The 21361-nt window shown below is 44.4% G+C and overlaps 1 protein-coding gene across 4 annotated transcripts in view; it reads right to left on the reverse strand.

Annotated features, from left to right (window-relative positions):
- UNC79 (unc-79 homolog, NALCN channel complex subunit) overlaps positions 1-21361 on the reverse strand; it is a 249572-nt gene that overhangs the window by 52310 nt on the left and 175901 nt on the right. For all 4 annotated transcript variants that reach the window (XM_066342422.1, XM_066342421.1, XM_066342420.1 and 1 more), the window contains 7 exons: positions 19302-19451; positions 17483-18700; positions 11888-11995; positions 8595-8711; positions 5911-5994; positions 2199-2301; positions 271-411 (listed from right to left, as the gene is read on the reverse strand). In XM_066342422.1, the coding sequence (XP_066198519.1) occupies positions 271-411; positions 2199-2301; positions 5911-5994; positions 8595-8711; positions 11888-11995; positions 17483-18700; positions 19302-19451 (1921 nt within the window). The remainder of the gene's footprint in view (positions 1-270; positions 412-2198; positions 2302-5910; positions 5995-8594; positions 8712-11887; positions 11996-17482; positions 18701-19301; positions 19452-21361) is intronic.

The raw sequence follows: 21361 nt of genomic DNA on the forward strand, positions 1-21361 counted from the left end.
CGCTCATAAAGACAGACAACAAACACCTGTCTCCTTAGTGTGTTTTCCTCTGGCTTCACTCGGGCACTGTGGCAGGTAACCCGACGCAGCTGGGGAACTCAACCAGAAGTTTGGTGCCTTTGGTTTTTAAAATTAGTCTGAGTTGATCCCACAGATCTCAAGCATTGATAAGGTTACTAAAAGTTTCACTTTTGAACTGGTGGTTTTTATTTCATTATGGAAATTGAATAAGGCTCCTTCCGACCAAGATAAACAGAAGCCGGCATTCACCTTCCCACAGACTGCATGATGTCCAGCAAGAGCGGGGCGGCCAAGTCCGGGCTTAAGTGGATGAAAGTGGAGAGGACCACGATGGCCAGCCCCAGGGTTTCCTCATCGTACTCTTCCAGGGTGGCCCCGCAGTCATGGCATCTGCAAAGAAGTCAGAGGGGGGCTTGCATGAATGCCAGTGATGACTACAGTAACAAACAGGTCACATACGGTCGTTTCTGTTGAGTCTTAGAGAAGTCCCCCAAAGGAGGTCAGCAGTCTCACTCTAGAAATAAATAGGTGACTCCAATGCCACCCTCACCATAGACACAGAAACAGCCAGCATGCGCGGCAGAGACCAGCAAGGCTCCTCTGACCACAGAAAACACCCTTTCAGCTCACAAACATCTGGCTGGTACAAGAACCACTAGCTGCTACGAGAACTGCTGCTCCCCTTTCCAATGAGAGCCGGTTGGATTACCAGTTTCAAGCTTCTGGGGGAAGGATTTTATGCATGTCAAATTATTGCTACGGACAGTCAGAAACTAGATATTTTTTTCATTGGTTGAAATTAAAAATGAAAAATGCCTAGACACAAATGGAAGCTTTGCAAAGGTTTCTAATTTAAAAATGTCCTATTTGTGGGTGGGAGATGGGTAGTCAACAGAACACTCTAGAAAGCCTGAGGAGCCTGGGTGGCCATCTCTTCTCAACCACTCAGGTCAGTTTGATAAAATCACCGTGCCTACCAAGCGTCCTATGTAAAGGCGCAGTGGCAGCCACTCTTAAGGAACTTACAACTTGATGCTCTTTGTCTCCAATGCAGGTTCAGCTGACTTCATCTCAACCAAAGCCCAAGCTCCCCTCCTCAGACACAGCTGGGCAGCTTTCTAATGTGAAAGGGAAGTCTCCTGGGAAGAGCAGGGAACCCGAACTATGATTGCTATTGTTACCCTTCCATCTGAACACTTCCTAAATACATCCTTACGAATTTACTTATTAAAAACATAGGCGTCACACTTGTAACTAAAAAAAAAGAAGAGAAACGGAATGTATGTATACACGGGCAACCAGGAGGGCAACTGGGAAGACTGGGACTTGGGGAAGAACACGCTATGGGGAAATTGTATCAAAGCAGGAGCCAAGAAGCGTCCTCCACAAGCAACGAGGTGCTCCCCGCATGGACATTCAAAGGCTTGTTGCTCACGGGCGCCGTCATGTCTTCAGGCATGACCGTCAGCTGTGGCCAGCCGAGTGGATCTTCACACCAGCGCCTTCTACCTCCCCTTCCAATCTCCGTCTGTCACAAGCCTGCCCCATCTGCCTTAAACTGGGTCTTGAAGCATGAATAGGAGTTCACCAGGCAGAGATAGCATAAAGAGCAGGGCAGCGATGAAATCAGAGTGGAGAGAACACATCGGGCATGCTCCAGTGAAGATGAGGAGGCGTGGCCAAGAGCCCTGGTGCGGCGTGGCACAGCCACACCCTCGCAATCCAACAAGCCCCTTGTAAGCTACGGCATCTGGACTTTATCCTGTAAGCAATCTGGGGACACTGAAGGCTGACAAACTGGGAAGTGACATAACCAGTTTGAGATTGTGAGAACAGATTCTGTTGGCAAAATAGGAATAAGGGAGCACGTCTCAAACGTAGTCCCATACTGACAGTTTGAAGTTTTTGGTGGTGAGGTTTTACATGTGTAAAATTATTGCTAAGAATAATCAGTAAGTGGACATTATTTGCATTCGTCCACATTTTTACAAATGCCCTGACGTGAACAGAAGCTGCCCCATGATACTGTGTTTCTAGAACAATAAAGGCATAGCAACACTAGGGCTACAGTAATCTGAAGAGCAAATCACAGCACACCTCCTCTGATGCTTCCTCATAACCCCAGCGAGCAAACTCAAATTCGGCAAGCACGGTGAAGGAAACAACCGCGAGCTTACTTGTCAGTCATCACCGTCGGCTGCTCGTCTGTGAACTCTTCAGGTGCGGGTACGAACATACTGACGATGCTGGGTGCTGAGAGCAGGCTGGACTTCGTGGCCCCTGGGCAAGCAGCAGACAGACAACCGGTGAATAAAGATCTGTTCCTGGGAGCCAGGGAAAGCCCAGTGCTCCTCTCATAAATCCTCCAAAGATCACATTCACCAGGAGGTGATGTGAATAGCTCAACAGCATTGTGACAAACCCTCAAGAGGAAAATGGATTCAAGAGATTGTGATTTGTTTCTGCTTATAGGAATTTAAGAACTAGACTCCTATCGCTCTCTCTGCTTCTTGACCTTGAAAAAATCAGAGTTCAGTTGCCAACAGGGGACTAGGAGGAAGATGGAAAAAGGGGGGAAACTACTCGATAGCATCCTAACTGTGTTATGACCCTTATTTCCTAGGCATAAATGGAAGCTTCCTATACACTACTGCTTCTAAAACCACAAACATGTACCCACAGGAAACTGCAGATCATTTCGGAAAGGAGAGGAACAAGATCCCAGAACTTCACACCTCTAAGTAAGGAGAGGTGTTTGAGCTAAGAAATGTCAGGATGCTTTTCTACTTTGGAAATCACTATCACAAGCCCCAAAGCAAAAGACTTCATTTTTCAAACTGAAATATTTAAGAATAAAATGTTTTTGAAGGGCCTTCAGCCAATCAATACCACCCAGTTTAAAATTCGGGGGTTTTATGCCTTCAAAGAAATCAGAGGCAAGAATCTCAGCCACATGCTCTAGTGATGAGTAAATTTGGAGAGACGCCTTTCCACCGAGGAGACTGTTCTCCATTAAGAAAAGCAGTGGTGGCCCTGGTCAGTTGGCTCAGTGGTAGAGCATCGGCCTGGCGTGCAGGAGTCCCGGGTTTGATTCTTGGCAGGGCACAGAGGAGAAGCGCCCATCTGCTTCTCCACCCTTCCCTCTCTCTTTCCTCTCTCTCTCTTCCCCTCCCTCAGCCGAGGCTCCATTGGAGCAACGTTGGCCCGGGTGCTGAGGGTGGCTCCATGGCCTTTACCTCAGGCGCTAGAATAGCTCCAGTTGCAACAGAGCAACACCCCAGAGGGGCCAAGCATCGCCCCCTAGTGGGCATGCCAGGTGGATCCTGCGCATGCGGGAGTCTGTCTCTCTGCCTGCCCGCTTCTCACTTAAGAAAAATACAAAAAAGAAAATTAAAGAAAAGAAAAGAAAAGAAAAGCAGCAGTGCCAGACACGCATGTTCTGTAGGAGACTGTGAGATTCTCCTGGGGTGTGGAAACGAGGCACTCCGAGAGGAATCCCAAAGCAACAATCCAGAACGATGTCCTACTCTACAAAAAGAGAAACAAGAAAACATGAGACTCTGAATTCTTCAGACAGGAAAGCAGGCAGAAAACCCTGATGGTGATGAATCTGTTTCTCATCAAGGAACTGGTAACTCGGTGCTGAAAAACAAACTCTAACTGTATGATCTTTCCTTAAGTAGGTGAGAGGAAATGATTCAGAGAATCGGTTTCCAGAGGGCATCAACATAAAGATTTTAGAAACCTAGCCAAGGGGGCGACGTGTTTCAAGCTGAGGGAGGAAAAAAAAATGGTGTGGAAACCTTTGAAGAGTCAAAATGCTGTGGGGGGCCACGCAGACTGCCTGGGCTGATCAAAGGCTACACGCTGTGTTTATGGGAAGCCTGAACCTGCAGACCCAAGAGGCAGAGGGAAAGAGTCTGAAAATATCTTTATACCTAGAGATCCCAAACAGGAACTCGAATTTCACTGCTATTTTATCAGCTGTTTCTGAGACACTACTCTTTCCTAAGTGTATATTATTAACAAAGATCTCTAATCATTTTCATAAAGATGTACTTTGGAGTGGAGGCAACAGAATTTATTATAAGCATGTGTGTAAACTGGTGAATAGTAGAAAAGGCAAGCAGTGGGCCAAGATAAAAGAAGACAGGATTGATCACTCAGCAGTAAGGTAAACAGCCTGAAGTGCTTCGAGAAACCAAACCACAGGACGTTGAGATCCAATAGTTAATGTACGTTTCTTGAACGTTGACAGACCATGTCTACCAGATTCCCAAACACCAGTGCTAAACGTGGAAAACATCAGCCCGTTAGATATACTGGTGATATATACACAGTCAGAGCCTAAGAAATTGATTTTTTAGAAAGCCTCTGAATCGAAGCTTTCAGAAGATGACTGCCCATTATTATTATACAGAAATCATAGTTCAAGTCCAGAAAAGGGAGGGAATCAAAGTCATCTGGGCGGTTATAAGCCAATTATTATCCAATACAAATGCCAACAAGCAGGTATTTTTGACAATAGCATCATGAGGTTTTGTGTGTGTGTGTGTGTTTTTTTAGATGACAGGTAGGTCACTTTACCAGGCAACACTAGCCAAATCAGTGAATTTCCGAATACTGTTAACTATGTGAAAGCAAAGAGCCATGTACCAGGAGAAGGCGGGAAATGCCAGCATTGCTGACAACAGTTCCGGTGCCACCACCTCTGGTTCCCCCACTGAATACCCAGCGAGCACATGGGTTCCCCTATTTAGTAGGGGAACCAGAACTAAGAACAGAAATAGAAGATTCTTAGAAACTTTAGAATAAAGATGGGACCTCCTCCAAAACCCAGCGTCAAAGCTGGAGGTTTTGACAAAAGCCACTCAGGGAACCCTGGAGGTAAGAGAAAGTGTGAAGGCGCTGGTTTGTCTCAGAGCACACAGGCCACATTAGTATCCGAGCTGCATCCGCGGACTCTTCATTTCACCGTCTGTCTCTGTTCTCACCACCTCACTCCACGCGTGCTGCTGCTGACTGTCCCCATAGGGTCACAGGCAGGCATCAGAGTCTGTTCCACCACCCTGATCTCTGCTTATAAAGCTCTTCCTAGACCCATAAATGAGAAGTCTCCTCTCGTCAGATTCAGGGACTAAAACTGCTACTCGATGCCATGCAAACGTCAGCAAAATTGAGAGACAACCATCGCCTCATTCCTAGGGAAATCAGAAGAGAGATGCGGTCCAGAGTAGTAGGTCTGCTCGACCTAAGGCACTAGCTAAGAGATATGGTCATAATTCATTTTTGCTTTTTACAAATTATAGGTTAAACTGCTTTCTGAATTAGAAAAGAAGAAGAAAAGTAATGATTAACGAGCCATGAGATGAGTTTTAAAAATACATATTCTAATGATCTCAGCACAAACTTGCTCCTATGAGCAGCATCAAGTCAAGTGCATGTTCGGTGCAGTTTCAGACAGCGGAAAAGAAGACGCTCACCCACGATCTCAACATTCCGGCAGGAACACAGATCAGCCGGACCATGCTCAGAGACGCAGGTGCGGGACGGTCTGGAGGTGCTGATACATATCAGGAGGAATAAGGACCCAGGGACGTGCGGTCTAGAAAAGACTGAGGGAGTCAGCAATGGGTGGCTGTTGAGAGAGACTAGCCTTGTTCTGTGCGGTCCCAGGGTCAGAAAGTCACTATGAGGAAGAACTTTCAGTCGGCCGTGTTCAGAGGGGAGAAGGCGTGCACTACCACCCCCGGGAGGGGTCTGAGCAAAGGCTGGAGCCACTTCGTGAAGCTGCTACACAAGAGACCTCAGCACCTGCTGGGTGACTCGGTGACGGGCAGGCAGTTTCTTTCCGCTTCTCAGACTCTGAGGTTCTGTGACTCAACTCACCTCTCATTCTCAGGGGCTGTCCCTCCAGCTCAGGGTTTAGGCACGTGGGCACATTACACTGGCGTTTCCCGGGCTGTGTCTGTTCTGTGGATAAATGGAGCGTCTCAGTCTTCAAGGTGGTCAATTTAGCACAATTCACAATACAAAGAATTTAACCAATAATCTCTTGGGGCAGTTTGTTTATTTATTTATTTGGTCATCATTACTGCTGATTATTAATATTTACAGGAAACATCCTACTTTTTAGGGTAGAGCTGTTTAGGGTTTCACTACACACCTGCCCTTCAGGCTTATGAAATGCAATTTAAAGCAGAACATCTAAAACCATCAAACATAGCCTAGTCCCCACCCCACCCCCCCAAAAAGCTCAAATCTCCTATCTCTTGACATAAAATGAAAAAATGGAAGGCTAATGCCACAGCCATAAAAGAAATGTTTTATGCAAATCAAGAAATGCATAAGCGATCATTTGGGGCAATGACCGAAATGGTCATACAGGAAACACGGGGACCTGGTAGCAAGGAAATGACAGGCGTCTGACTGAGGGCTGAGGGTCAGGGGCAAGAGCGGAGAAGCGGCGTGTGGGGAGCATTCGTTTCATAGGGAAGATGAAGCGAAGAAGCAAGCATCAGATGTGCGTGGACAGACGGAGCAGAGACGTGCATTCTGGGAGCGAGCAGGGGCATCCTGAGGTGAATCGATCGCGACCCGTGCTTTACTTAAGCTGCCTTTCTCCGTGCAGCCACACGACCAGAGTTGTGCTTTTGAGGATTTGTTCTCCAGTGAGTCACTGAATCAGCACATGTGGTACGAAGAGGCATTGCCACCTAACACTGAACCAACTACACATTCATCGACTCTCCTCTGCTCCTGGGTTTGGGGAGAACTATTCATGGCACTAACAAAACCAGGAATGTTGACATGACGCTCTAGTTGGACTTGGCGACTACTGAACCAACTTCGAGGGTGGAAAATGAGCCCAGGCAAACTCAGATGAGAGAAATTCAGACAACACGTAAGTGGCAAGTATTAAATGAGAAGCCAGAGTGACGCGAACAAGGCTGAAGCTTGGTTGAAAAGTGACCAGTTCAGTTAAATGGGTTATTTGGCGTCGTGTAGATTTTTCTCAGCTCAAAATTTAGATCAGAAATTGAGCTCTATTCGCCTTTTTATCGCTGCCGAGTCAATCAAACCGGGTGGTAATGGGAGTCAGAGGCTAACACGGTTAGCTCAGGCTGAGCTGCTTGCCATAGAAAACAGCACAATGGTGAACTGCTCTCCGGAGCCCCCAGGTCAGCCTAACAAAAGCTGGGCATTTAATGACTGAAGAGCTAACCAAACACAAGCTCTCACTCTCAGTTCCTTACACAGCTCCATCTAGCAAAGAGAGAAACAAAGTCCTCTTGGGTGTGGACCGAAGAACTTCACCCAAACCCTCGAGGTTGGTTACCCCATGTCTTTCTCCTCGTCACTCCTGCCTGCTGGCTTTTGGCCATGTCATTACGCACTCCCACCTACCACTAAAAGATAAAACACTGAACTATAAAATGTTAAGAACCCTCGTAAAGGCCAGGAGAGCTGAGACTATCTGTTAAATGTAGGGTTGACTACAGTGTGTGGTAGGACTTAGTTATCCAGATCAGCTCTGGATAACAGTGGGGGAAAATAAAGTGAAATGTATGAAACTATTGTGGTTTTGAAAAAATAACAATATCTCAAGATTTTGGCTTTGTGGACATTATGCTATCTGGTCACAGGAAGGATAATGAAATAACCTCATATAACTGTAGCCGGAAAGTACTAACCAGGAAAATAAATTACCCCAATCCAAATGCTGGCCCTCAGGTCAGAGTGATAAAACCTGGTCATCTCCTAGGGCATGCATGCATGTTGCAAAGTGCTTTCACACATATAATCATGTAACCCAAATGATCCATTTCATTTAAAAAAAAAAACAAAAAAAAACCACAATGAGAAAAGCAGGCACTCCAACGAGCAAGATTGGGGCCATAACCACCGGAGTGGCACACGCACGGAAAGAACCCAGTAACAGAGTGTAGACAGTGCGGAGGGAACACGTGTAAATAGACAGGGCATGACAGCCAGTTCTTCCTGCTAACTGGGGGTAGACACGCCTCCACCGTGCGCGCACAGGGTGTGCGGCACAGCCTGGCCACCCGGCTGCCTGGCACGCACGGCTCACATTCCCAAACCTACCGGCAGACCAGGGCGTCACTAAGCTGACGCTAATTATTGCTATCCATAGCCCCTAACTTGGGGTACTTTATGGTTTATAAAATAGGGAATACTGATGACCTGCTGTTTTGCTTTGTATTTTTAATTCGCATCATGAAATCACAGTTCCATTCTCTCCTTTATGCATATACAGGGTTTAACTCCCAGGTAGATAACCTAGTATATATCTGGAATCTGGGTCTTGGAGAAAAACAAAAGGGAGAGAGAGAGAGCGGACCAGCCTAGATGGGAGAACAGGTGGCTCTAGAATGCTTGGGGAGTTTAACTAGACTTATTAATTACTTTAGGGTTTTGTTTTTATTTTAGATTATTTAAACCACAGAACACAGGGGGAAATCTCTATTCCTTAACAAGGGAGCAGAGGGGACACAGGGAAAGTGGCGTTAGCTAATCTGAGAGGTAAAACAAGAAGAAAAAGCTTGACCCACCAGTGTCCCAGCTGCTGATGTTATGGGGGGCGCTAGACTGATGTTCCAGCTGTCGCTTCATTAACTGGCTCATTGTCAGAGCTCCCAGGGATCCCCTCTGCATCTGCCTATACTGAGCTATATGGAGGAAATTAGGAGATGATTACGAGGGGGCAGAAATCTGCACAGCACACAAAGGCTCTACACATCCATATAGCATCTTCATTGAAGCTTCATCGGCTATTCGTAATTGTTTGGTAAAGTGTATGCTCCTGTCCAAAGGAGAAACAAGGCACTATGCTATCCCGGGTGCCTTTCTTCACTCAGTAAAGAAAGAAGCAGCGCCTATGCGCACTTATGTGTAGCCTGCAAATATTCACCCCGGTTACAACGGGATGATCATTGTCATTAACTTTTTATTTATAGACACGGCCTGGTTCCAAAGAGGATCTAAAATTTCACTTTGAATTTACAGCTCAACTTTCTTTCATGTAACTTGTGCATACATAGTTTCAGACACCATTATATCCTCGTGTGTGTGTGTGTGTGTGTGTGTGTGTGTGTGTGTGTGTGTGTGTTTGAGTAGAATGACACATATCAACCCCAATTTAGAGAAACTGAAGCAAAGGAAGTCATGTTACTAGAAACCAACCAGCATATGAGGTGGTCGTAAAACTGAAACATGTTGACTGTTTTCAGTCTCTACAAGTTTCCACTTAACTTTTTGAAAAGTATGAATCTAAGAGCATTCCACATGGATAGTCTACTGAACGTCCTTGTTTTAGAAAATAGTGGTTACGTAGTCATCCCGCAATTAGGCATCGACAAATACCCCACCCATAAATTGTGGAGCTATAAGCATTTCCAAACCAGAAAAACAACGGAGAGCACTCTGCCAGCAGACTGCTGAGTGCGAGAGCGCCTGCCGCCCGCCCTCCCAGTCCTCTGTGAGGGGTCCCGGCAATCCCAGCCAGCAGCCCAGTGGGAAGGGCAGAGCATCACCAACGTGCTTTTTCTACATGATCCCAAACACTGGGATATTCGAGAACTTGTGGTCATTCACTCTCTTAAAAGGACAATTTCAGAAACGGAAGCTCTGCACGACATTTCAGGGATGGTAGAAACTGGGATGATCGTATGGCCCCCGGAAAGCCTTGAATGTTACACACAGCTTTCGCGACCATGGTATCAAGGCAGCAACTCCGTGTGATGTGAAACCAATTATAACATTATCTTAATGGAATTATCATGCTGTTTGATTCATGATGATCATGGCATGCTTAGCTACAAAATAATCAGCTGATAAACTGATGAAAAGAGGGGAGTCATGATAGAAATTCTTGTGTCTTGGAACCCACGTTAACTGAATTCATGGAAATGACTACGTAAAACTAATATGAAAAAAATCTCTGATTCTTGTAGTTGATTGGTACAATTCACAATTTGATGACTCACTTTAAAAGTACAGCTTCTTCAAAGTTCAAAAGTGGAACTCTTTTAGAAGATTTAACAAATTTAAAAATTAGCAAAAAAAAAAAAAAGATTTAAAACCTCTAGTGATTGAATAATTTCTCCAATCCTCAGTTGTTTTTAAAGACAACAGAATTCCCTGAGAATCAAACCCTGCACGTTTAGCTCAGTGTATACGACACCTGGCTTTAGGCCTCCAGGAACACATCACCAAGAGCCACCCAATTCGATACGTGTTTTCAATGAAGAGGAGGAGGAAGGCGGAGATCTCATGAGGTGCCATGCGGTGAAGTCAGTCATGACTCAGGGTTTACTGGTACATTGGATACATTTATTTAATGATACATAAAACCAGCACTGAACTCAAACCGACCAACTCATCTTAGCTCAAATTATACCCAACTTGGAATTCTCACTAGAATCCGCTCTTTGTTTTGATGACTCATGCAAATTAGGAGAAAATACATTTTCATGATTTTAGTATGTAGACTTAAAAATGGGCATTTTATCAGGTTATCAAACAGATTTTTATGATAAAAAAAAGAATAACTATATTCAGAACTAGCATGCTTGGTTATCAAAAGGGCAAATAAGTGTCACTGGGAAACTCTTTCTTAGAATTCCTATTCTCTGTTATAACTGACCTTGAATTATTGTAAGGTGTACTACAGAAGAGCATAGGCGTGAAAAGTCAGACAGCCCTGGAATCAATTCCTGCCTCTATAAATTGGGAGTCAGTAGCATCTGCCATGAATGCTAATATAAGGGATTATGAATAAGGTAACTATTTGTGTAAATCACTTAGCACAGTGGCTGGCACATGACAAATGTCAAATAAATGGTGTCTCGTTATTATCATGACTGCAGATCCCTGGGAAGAAGAGGTGTCTTGTTTGCTCCCCAGGGCCAAGCGCGGTGCCTGGCGCCCAGCAGACCCTCGATAAACAGCCACTGAATGAACGCATGTAAGAAGGGCTGAACGATAAAGATGATGAGGTCGTTCCACACCACCAGTCCCGCTTTTTAAGTTACGACCTTTAGCTGGCTTTTTTCTGAATCATCCTCATTTTAAGAGAGTCAAATGAAAATCAACCAGCGACTCAGGCAGCGTCCACACAGGACACAAACGATGCCGCGCATGTGACAAGGACATGTGACAAGGATTTGCAGAACTTGCACTTCTGTTCATATCCCTGGTTCCTGCGAACCATTTCCTATTCTAAAGTCTCTTCACTGCCTCCACTGACCAGGTGGACACTCCTGTCTTCGCTTCAAGCTCCTCATGACACAATCTAGGACTCCAAAACAGAAGGAAGTTTCTAAATAGTGGCCTTGTATATAAATCTTATAAAATGTCGGGCCATTTTTATTTTCAGATCCAAAAGGGCTTGGTTCATCCATGATGTTGGGATCATGAGATATCAGATACATTTATTTTATGATAACCTAGATAAAATTCTGTCAGTGATGGAGGTGATTCGAATTAAAGTGATTCGTGTAAAACTCTGCTGTAGACAACGCTTTTCACTTGTCCCAAACCCAGTTCCATGTTTTATGTCTAGGCTTGTAATATATAATTCTAATTTTATTGAATGATGAAGTTCAGTGACTATTTCTGAACAAATCAGAATTCTGTTCCCATCTATATCACACTGTTTTATCAAACACTTGAGATGTTAACAAAGGTGGGCCTATGCCTCAGGGTCCCTGAGAACAAACAATACAGTATCACCTAGGAAGCTAACACAACATTTAAAAAAGAAGAAGAAAACAATGGGGGGGGGGTGAGAATGGAAAATAATGCAGCAGATAGTGTTCCAAGAACAATGTTGAGGAAATCTTACTTGATATTGAGGAATGGCTGCTTGTTTCTGGCACACCTGCTTCTAACGTCGGGGCAGACGAGCACTCCCGTGGCATTTCCAAAGTAGAAAGTCCTTTAGGAGAGGGATCTACAAACACAAATATCGTTTCACACTCAGGGCACCGATTCAAAGCAAGTCCTAGAACCTTTTCTCTATCCTTTCCCCTTCACCCCGCTCATACACCCATTCTGCTTATATTATATTACCATAATCTACTCTCTGACCCTATTAATGACTTTAGTGGAATTATATACAAAGTGGGTTCAAAGCTCCATGGGGAATTGCTTGCATATGGCACTCTGCACCTGTGGGTATGCCTCTTAGAGGTCAATGAAAGCACAATGACCAAGCCAAGGCTCCCGTGGTCACACTGCCCTGAATGGAATTTCTTTTCATCTAATACTGAAAGGTGCTTCCAGTTCATTCCACTGAGATATTATTCCACCACTCCACCTTTGTCTGGCAATTTCCTGCTCATCATTCACATCTCAGTTTACACAGAAAATTCCTCCTCCGGGAAGGGTTTTAGGAACCCCTCCTTTCAATAAGAAAAATACTGTGCAGACAAAAACACGGCTCAGGTGACACTCTCATGTTAATTCCGGAAAACCCTGTCCTAATCTCTCCCTAACCTAACACACTGTAATGTAATTTTCTATTCACTTGCCTATAACTTCGCTACACTGTAAGTAACTTAAGAGCAGGGACTCTGCTGAACGTGAAATAAATACTGTTAACTCAGATTTTATGATTTACTAGTTGAGAAAGAAACAGACTAATTTGCTTCTTCTATTTGACAAACGTATCTCAGGTGAAATATTTCCTACATGTTATTTGTCTTATTAATCTAATGGGAAATGAGATATTCCACATTATTCTAGGTAGAGATTATCCTTTAAAACTTTTTGAAAAGTTTAATAGTTTATCAAAGCAAACCTCCTAAAATTCTTTACAAACATCCTGGGATGTCAGGTAGCACTCTCTACTAGACACAGAGAGTGACTTGAAGCCGCCACCCCTGGCTCTCATGATGATTCAGTGCTGTACTTCAGGGATGCCTACCCTAAATGGCTCACGTGCTTAAGCTTAATAATGTCTCTGTCTCATCCTTTTCCTATAATCAATCATGTTTTTCTTGCCACAGAGGAAGACCCATGCATACGACGTAAGTATGCAGATGTTATTCTATTACTGGATGACCACAAAACTTGTAAAACTGTCAGAAATAAAAAGTAAAATAGATCTCAGGTGAAAGTGTAGGAAAAACTTTTGAACATTGATTTTGAAACATCTATTTTTTTATTCTCAGAGGGCTTTCTGAATAGATATGGTTGTCAGATTAATAACTTCTTGGTAACAACAAAAAAAAGTATAACTGTAATTATGTACCCCAAACTCTTTTAAAAAAGCATAAAATAACTACCCATTTTAAATTACCTTCGTCATTACGATAGTAAAGATTATTATTTTTCTCTTAGGCCTTCTCCCTAAGCCGCTAGCTAAAAATCTGCACAATTATCTCTTTTTCCCCTATCTGCTTCTGTTTTATATATGCTGCTTCTATGGCATAATAATCCCATCAATAATAGAGAAATGAGAAAGCTTAGTGTTAATTTTCAAGAATTCTTTGAAAGATTATTGAGACTTTTAGAGGTTGTTTTTTATTTTTTGTATGCTTATTAAAATCCTTGGTGCATCTTTAATTTTAAAGGAACAGCATAACTGTAAGATAGTTATTAGTAATCATTAGTGTACCAAGATTCTTTAGAACTGGGTGTAGCCTAGGCCTCGGCTTTGATCAAAGAATGAAAAGAAATGAGAAAATGAGCCAGGCACGTATCTGGGGAAGACAGTCTCAGGCTGAGGGAACAGCCAGTGCAATGGCCCTAGGACAGGACTACGTAGAGAGTATTCAACAAATGGCAAGAGGCCACTGTAGATGAAGAGAAGAAATGCAGAGAGAGCAGGGCAAAATAAAGTCTGAGAATCGGGACCATGTAGAAGCATTTTAGGGATTTAAGGACTTTAGCTTTCACTATGAAAGAAATGAGGCAGCCCTGGCCAGTGGGCTCAGCGGTAGAGCGTTGGCCCAGCGTGAATGTCCTAGGTTTGATTCCCAGTCAGGGAACACAGGAGAAGCGACCATCTGCTTCTCTATCACTCTCCCCCTCCCTTCTCTGTATCTCTCTCTTCCCCTCCCGCAGCTATGGCTCAGTTGGAGCAATTGGCTCCAGGCACGGAGGATGGTTCCATGACTTCTTCTCAGGTGCCAAAGTGGCTCGGCTCCTGAGCAATGGAGCAACAGCCCCAGATGGGCAGAGAATCACCATAAGGGACTTGCCAGGTGGATTCCAGTTGGGGCGCATGCAGGAGTCTGTCTCTCTGCCTCCCTGCTTCTCTCTTACGAAGAAGAAAAAAGAAAACAAGAAATGGGGAGCCAACAGGGGGTTTTAAGCAGAGGAATGGTATAATCTCATGCTTTAAAGGATCACCCTGGCTGCTATGCTGGGAAGTGACAGCATCAATAGGGTAGAAGACAGGGGACAGGTTAATGGTTAAATGATGATCCAGGTGAGAGGTGATGGTGGCTCAGACCAGAATAGATGTTGGGGAGGTCGTGAGAAGGGGCCAGATTCTGGATATACTATGAAGGTAGATTAAGGTGGCCAGGTAAAATGGAGGACACCCAGATTAAATTTATTGTAGATGAACCACAGGTAATTGTTCAGTATGAGTATGTATCAAGCAATATATGAGAGACGCAGCCCAATCACTTGACTCCTCCCTGAAGCCACGCCCTTTGTCGTGGGATTTCGAAGTTCCTCCCACCGAAGAGATAGAATATACTTCCCCTCTTGACTTCGGGGTCAGCCATGTGATTATTTTCAGCTAACCAAATGTTTGCTGCCATAACCTGAGCAAGGGCTTGAAAAACACCTGTGCAATTGGGCTTATTCTTCTTGTGCCTCTTCCATCATCATGAGAACATTGCTGGGAGTAACAGTCTGAAGGGGTAATAATGAGCAGGAAGATGCCTATCCCCTACCCAAGCCCCAGGGCACCGGGCAATGGGGAAAGCCATGTCCTCAGGAGGGGACAGCTGGGCTTCCATTATTCCTTCCATAAGAAAGCAAAGGAAACAGTCAGAGGAAAGAGTATGGAAGGGATTTTGCTCATTGAAGGGCCTGAATTTCTGACCAAGGCAGGATGTCAGAAATCAGAATAGGCAGGAGAAAGATTAAGAGAGGGAGGTGTGCAGGGCCTTATGGAAATCAGTGAGCAAAATGAGGGCAGGCTGGGCTCCCTGCGGGGACGGACGTGAATAGAGAGAACGTGCACGATGAAACCAGACTTGGTGGGCTCAAGGCAACTGGCAGTGGCAAGGTGGTGAGTACAGAGGGCTTAGGAGGGGAGGGAGTCTGGCCTCCCTCGGCTCCCGCTGATGGAGGCAGGAAGGTCTGGGGAAGCTGAGTCGTCCTCTGAGCACACGGGTCTCCTTCCAACACCCAGCAAGGAAGGGTAGGAGATTGGTATTCTGTGAGAGGTGGGACACCACACAGATAGAAAATGCTTATGACTGGACAATATATATTATGTTTAAAATCACATTATTATATCTGTCAGATACTTTCTTCTTGTCCAAGTAACAAGTGTATTAATGTAAAACCAATTTCTTCCCTGGTATCCTGGGCAACAATCTAACATAAGGATGAATAGAGAAAGCAACACCCGTAAACAACATATATACTACAATCTATTATATATACTATATATACCCATCCATAGACCTTACATAGTTTCCTATGTACCCATCCTAGAAACCTCTGTAGTTTCTAGGCCAATGCCTTCCACCATCTACATGCAGAGATTTTCCTGGCTCCAAACAAAGAAAAGGTATCCCGGTTTCCCTAGAAACCTTCTTAAACTTCTTGTTATTACCAGGATCTTTTTCTTTCCCCCCTGTCTGGCTGGAGCATGACCTTTTCCAAACACATTAATGTTCAATAGATTTTCACAGAGCACCTTTGAAGTACACTGCTCTGTCCTATGAGGTAGATTATAGCTAGAAACCTCAGGAAAAGCCAGGCAAATAAAAGGCTGGAGCCCATTTTCTTAGGAGCGGCTTCTGTATGGAGGAGTGGGAGAACCAGGACTAGAATCAAGACTTGGTGGGCTCAAGGCAATGACTGGACAATATATTTTATGTTTAAAATCACATTATTATATCTGTCAGATACTTTCTTCTTGTCCGAGTAACAAGTATATTAATGTAAAACCAATTTCATCCTGGGCAACAATCTAACATAAGGATGAATAGAGAAAGCAACACTCGTAAACAACATATATACTAAAACCTATTATATATATACTATATATATTATATATACACTCATCCTGGCACTGTCCCTGCCTGGCTGTGTAACCTGAGGTGAGGCACATCACCTCCTCAGAGTGTCAGGACCCCCTACAGAAATTGAGGTATCAGCCTTGGCCGGTTGGCTCAGTGGTAGAGCATCAGACCAGCGTTTGGATGTCCTTGTCAGGGTTCAATTCCTTGTCAGGACACAGAGGAGAAGCGACCATCTGCTTCTCCACCTCTCCCCCTCCCTTTTCTCTCTCTCTCTCTCTCTCTCTCTCTTCCTCTCCTGCAGCCATGGCTTGGTTGGAGCAAGTTGGCCCCAGGTACTGAGGATGGCTCCATGGCCTCATTTCAGATGCTAAAAATGGCTCAGTTGCTGAGCAACAGAGCAACAGTCCCAGATAGGCTGAGTATATCTTAGTAGGGGGTCTGTTGGGTGGATCCCAGTCGGGTGCACGTGGGAGTCTGTCTCTCTCCCTCCCCTGCTTCTCACTTATGGGGGGGGGGGGAGGGAAAGAAAATGAGGTCTCTGCGGTTATCTGTCATAGAAGCAGTGCCACTGAGGAAACAAGAAATGGCACTTGAGGCAGGAAATCGTGGGCTATGATAACTTCACCATCAAATGGTGTCCACAGATTAAGGGTCTCAGTTATAGCTGGGTTTTGTTTTGTTTTGGTTCCTGAGAGCATACATTGTCCACCATCTTGCTGATAGTGGGTAAAATATATAATCAGCTGCAGGCCCTAAAAGATTACAGTATACAGTCACATCTTAATTATTCTAAGTGCTCTTTGCTTTATTTAGCCCTTCCTGTTCGCTCCTCCTTTGGACTAGATCACAGCTCCCTAAAGTGTATAGCAGGAAAACAAAAAGCAAAAAGGTTCCAATTAATGGCTTCTGCTGACTGAGGAAGGCTAAAACGGGACCTGAAATATCTTGATACGAATTCAGCATTGCCTCTTATTTCCAAGGACAGTCAAAAACTGACCGAAGAGCTTAAAAACAACAGATACAGAAATGTTTATGGAGCCAATGGAACCACGTCTGAATCCAACACATGAGGCCAGGCAGAAAGGCTTCGGAGTGATTAGGAAGCAATTATAATGTCACCCCCGACATTATAAGATTGGAAATTTATGCATAGTCAGTGCCAAGATCCTAGCGAGGAAGATGCACAAACTTGCATGTGGTTGGGAGAAGGGGCGGGAGCTTACCTGGATCTTTCTGTTCCCCCAGTTTGTCTAGGATGTTGAAGGAGATGTCGAGGTACTCTCTCTGGATGGCGCTGACAGCGATCTTCCTCTGCTTCCTCTGCCTGGGGACGATCTGGATCTTAAATTCGGACTCCTCCCCTCCCTCCTCTTCTGCCTTCCTCTCGGCGTTCTGTTCTGTATCCGACTCAGCACTGGTGTCGGGCTTCTCGCTCTCCCGTGGGTTCTCAGCGTCTTCGGGGACTTGGAGGAGGGCGGTTTTTGCCCCCGGACTTGCCATCAGCCCACCCGGCGTCTCCTCCTCGATGCCGGGCTCAAAGTTATCGTCCAGGGACATCTCGGAGAGGGCGGACGACTTCTGGAGGAGGTCTCGTTTCTGTTTCAGCGTGAGCAGGCCGCCGCAGGACAAGTCCTCCGGCCCCTCTAACCTGGACAGTTCTGCAGGGTCTGCGGGGTCTTCCAGAACTATGAGACTGGGGTCCTGGTCGCCTGCTGGCTGACTGCTTCCCGAGTCCTTGGAAGAGAAGTCTTTGGAACAGTCCTCCACGCTCACTTGCACAAGGGGAGTCATGCTCAGGCTGAGGACAGAAGGGTGTCTGGGGAGGGAGGGCGAGGAGGCAGCATTCTTACCAGGGGCACCATCATTTCCTTGGTCCATGGTCTCCTCTTCGTCGCTCTCTACTATTCGGAGAGGGGGAAGAGGTTCAAACACAAGAGAGTCGCTGTCAGATGTTGAGAGCACAGAGTGTTTCTCAGGCCCAGAGGCTGAATCTGAGGACAAATCTATCAGATCTAAATCCTCCTTAGGAGCGGGCTTCACGGGAGAATCGACTTTGACCTCAAACGTCTCCATACAGTTTAACCTAACTTCTGGTATCACGGGCCTCCGCGTTTCCAGAAAACCTTCCGCAGCCGGGTTCTCAGGGACGTCGGTACTGTCAGGCCTGGTAGCAGAGTTCTGTCTGGGACGTCCGTGGTCACGTTGTCTCTGCGTGATGTAAGCAGCCTGGGCGGGAGGCTTATCTATGTCACACCGGTCTATGCAGGACTTCCTACGGTGCTCGTCTAATGTAAACAACAGGGAGTCTGCATTCCCTATATCAAGAGATTTTTGTTTTAAAGAGCGCAGCTTTTTTTTCTGAATGCTTTCTTCTCTCACACAGTGGAGAATGCTGTCTTGTAACGCACCCGTCTCTCTATATTCAGCCAGCTCTATTTCACCTGATTGAAACAGAAAAAGCTAGTACTCTTTTACTGGGAGGTTCCACCGTTTCTTTTCCCCCTCATACTTGGGCATACAATTGGCATAAAATCATCATGACAATCCCAGCTCCACCAGAAGGCAAAACTGACTTTCTGGCCAAGTTTTTTTTGTAAGGTTCATTCTAATTTAAAAAAAAAAAAATACAAACAACAAACTTTGGAATGCAAGAACCCACAATGGCAGTTTAAGAGCATATTTCCAAAATTGGGCTTTGGGATAATTCCTCAGCCCTGTTCATTTGTACACAGGAGAGGGGATCGCTTTTGGCTGAGGTAGATCTAGGAAACTGTGTTCAAATTGTGTGGAAGAGAAGCAAACATTTTGCAACAAATCAAATCAAGCAATGGCCCTGTCGGACGATCATGACGTTAATGATGTATCTGTCAATTCACGTATATATATAATTGTGCATATATATATATACTGTTTGTGCATACATAGATATAAAATCAACAGTATTAAAATGCGTAGTAACATAATAAAATTAAGATTTCACCCCAAACAAACGGTAGAGTACAACATTTCTGCATAAAAGTACTAAGAGGAAAAAATTCATACTTCTCTGCACATTCATCTCAACCGGCTGGCATTTCACCACCTTGCTGCCGCCTATCCTTTTCAATCTTGCAAAAAAAGTTTGAGACTCTTTATTGCAGGGTCCAGTAGGTGTGTCATGAATATCAGATTCATCAAAAACACTATCTTCTTCTAATTGGGGAGAGAAAGTCAAAATTACACTTACGAGGTTATTCTCTCTTAGGCTGTGTCTACACAAGCATTTCAACGAAAGCATCACAGGGAACCTAGTCTGGGGAGGTTCCTACGCCAGCCCAGGTCTAGCCATGGCTCGGTATTTCATCCAGACATCGAGTCATCCATATGTGGAACAGAGCAGCCCAGTACATAGCTGCCCCTCGTTTTCCATGGGACAACTGGCAGCAGTGTCAAGAGAGGCACCTCAATATTCCAACAGAGCCTTCATGCGGAAGCGTTTCCAATGCGCTTAAAACCAGGTAACACGTACAGATCAGGAATCTGTGATACTCTTTGACATCCCTGCTTTTGGTACATGTTTAAGGTTAATTTGGCAAAAGAAAAGGAAACAAAAGGAGTAGATTTTCACTCTTTCCAAAAAAATATCTGCCTTCCTGGGATTTCAGAACTGGCATAGACACAGCCTAACAGTTCATGCACCTTACACTTTGTGAATGCAAAATACTGTACTCTACATTGGGTAATGGAACACACGACACACAGAAAAAGCTTAGGAAAGCCACTGGTCATCTCGAAAGCTCCACAAATGGTTATGGACTGAAAGAGTAAACAAAGAAAAGAAGAAAACAGAAAATAATATTTCCCCTGAGTTAAGGCTCTTCTCTGAAGAGCCTGCCCTGTGTAAATATCATGAATTCCCAGGAAGAAATGTGACTCATCATCCTGAGGCTCCGTAGACAAATTGGTCACTAGAGTGCCTGTCAAGCTTGTTTCTATGTCCTCTTCTATCTCCATTTGGCCACTTTTAAATCAAAGAAAAGCCCAAAAACATATTAATAAGGAAAAGGGTTGGCCACGTTCCGACCCATAAAGTTCACTTAATTTCCAATGGTCTTCTGTTATGCTTTGGAGAGCCAAAGCCAGGCACAAAACATCAAGAGAAGAGGCGACTAAAATGCACTTAACACCACAGTTCACGGAATTAGCCTACTATCCAAGTTGAATGTGATTGAAATCAGAGCATTTGACCTAAAGTTTTTGTCTGTCTATATGACAAAATAAAGCTCCAGGGCAACTCCGATTATTGACGATTTCTTGAGTATAAGGGGAGTACAAACATCAGGCTAAGTTTTGGTCCTTTTTTTTTTTTTTTTTTTTTTTTGGTCAAATAAAAAGTAAACGTTAACAATCCAAATAGATACAAAACTCCCAGTGAACTTCCACAAAGATGAGAAAGCTTATCAAATTCCTGTGTTTCTGGGGAGATGCAACACAGTGATCTGTTTTAGTTTATATTTCCTTTATAAAAATATATATATATTTATACCCTTTTTAAAAAAATAGTTCTTTGAGGAAATAGTTATGCAATTTCCATTACATGTCTTGGAAATAATTCTCAAATGTACTGAATAATAGAGAGATGGCACCTCCCAACCAGAAAGGTTCATCTGAGATTGGCCCACCAAACACTGAGCCCACACTGAGGACATCCACTGTGTAACTGAATCTACCCAATCTCTCAGGAACTAGTCCTTACACTGGTAGACAAGATATACTTCAGAAAGGAGCTGATTAGTATCAGAACTGAAAAACTTAGTACTCAGAGGCTTGTCTATGGCCAATCTAGACTCTTGGACCTTGCATCAATAAACCAGTAATGGAATGCTGGTTCCAAACCATCCTACTGAGATATTTTCAGAGCAGTCAACCAAATCAGACTATATTAACACCACTATGTAACCCTATATAACACCCCAAAGGGTCATGAGACACTTGGCTTTCTCCCAGGATCAGATTAGATGATGTCACCTTTTACCAGTCTAGTCACCTTGCGACACGTGCTGAAGATACACACCTTAGTTCTTCAGCTCTCGCTTACATACTTACAAGCTATAATTTTATTC

Source organism: Saccopteryx leptura, chromosome 6 (genome assembly GCF_036850995.1).
Source record: "Saccopteryx leptura isolate mSacLep1 chromosome 6, mSacLep1_pri_phased_curated, whole genome shotgun sequence".
Classification (NCBI taxonomy): domain Eukaryota; kingdom Metazoa; phylum Chordata; class Mammalia; order Chiroptera; family Emballonuridae; genus Saccopteryx; species Saccopteryx leptura.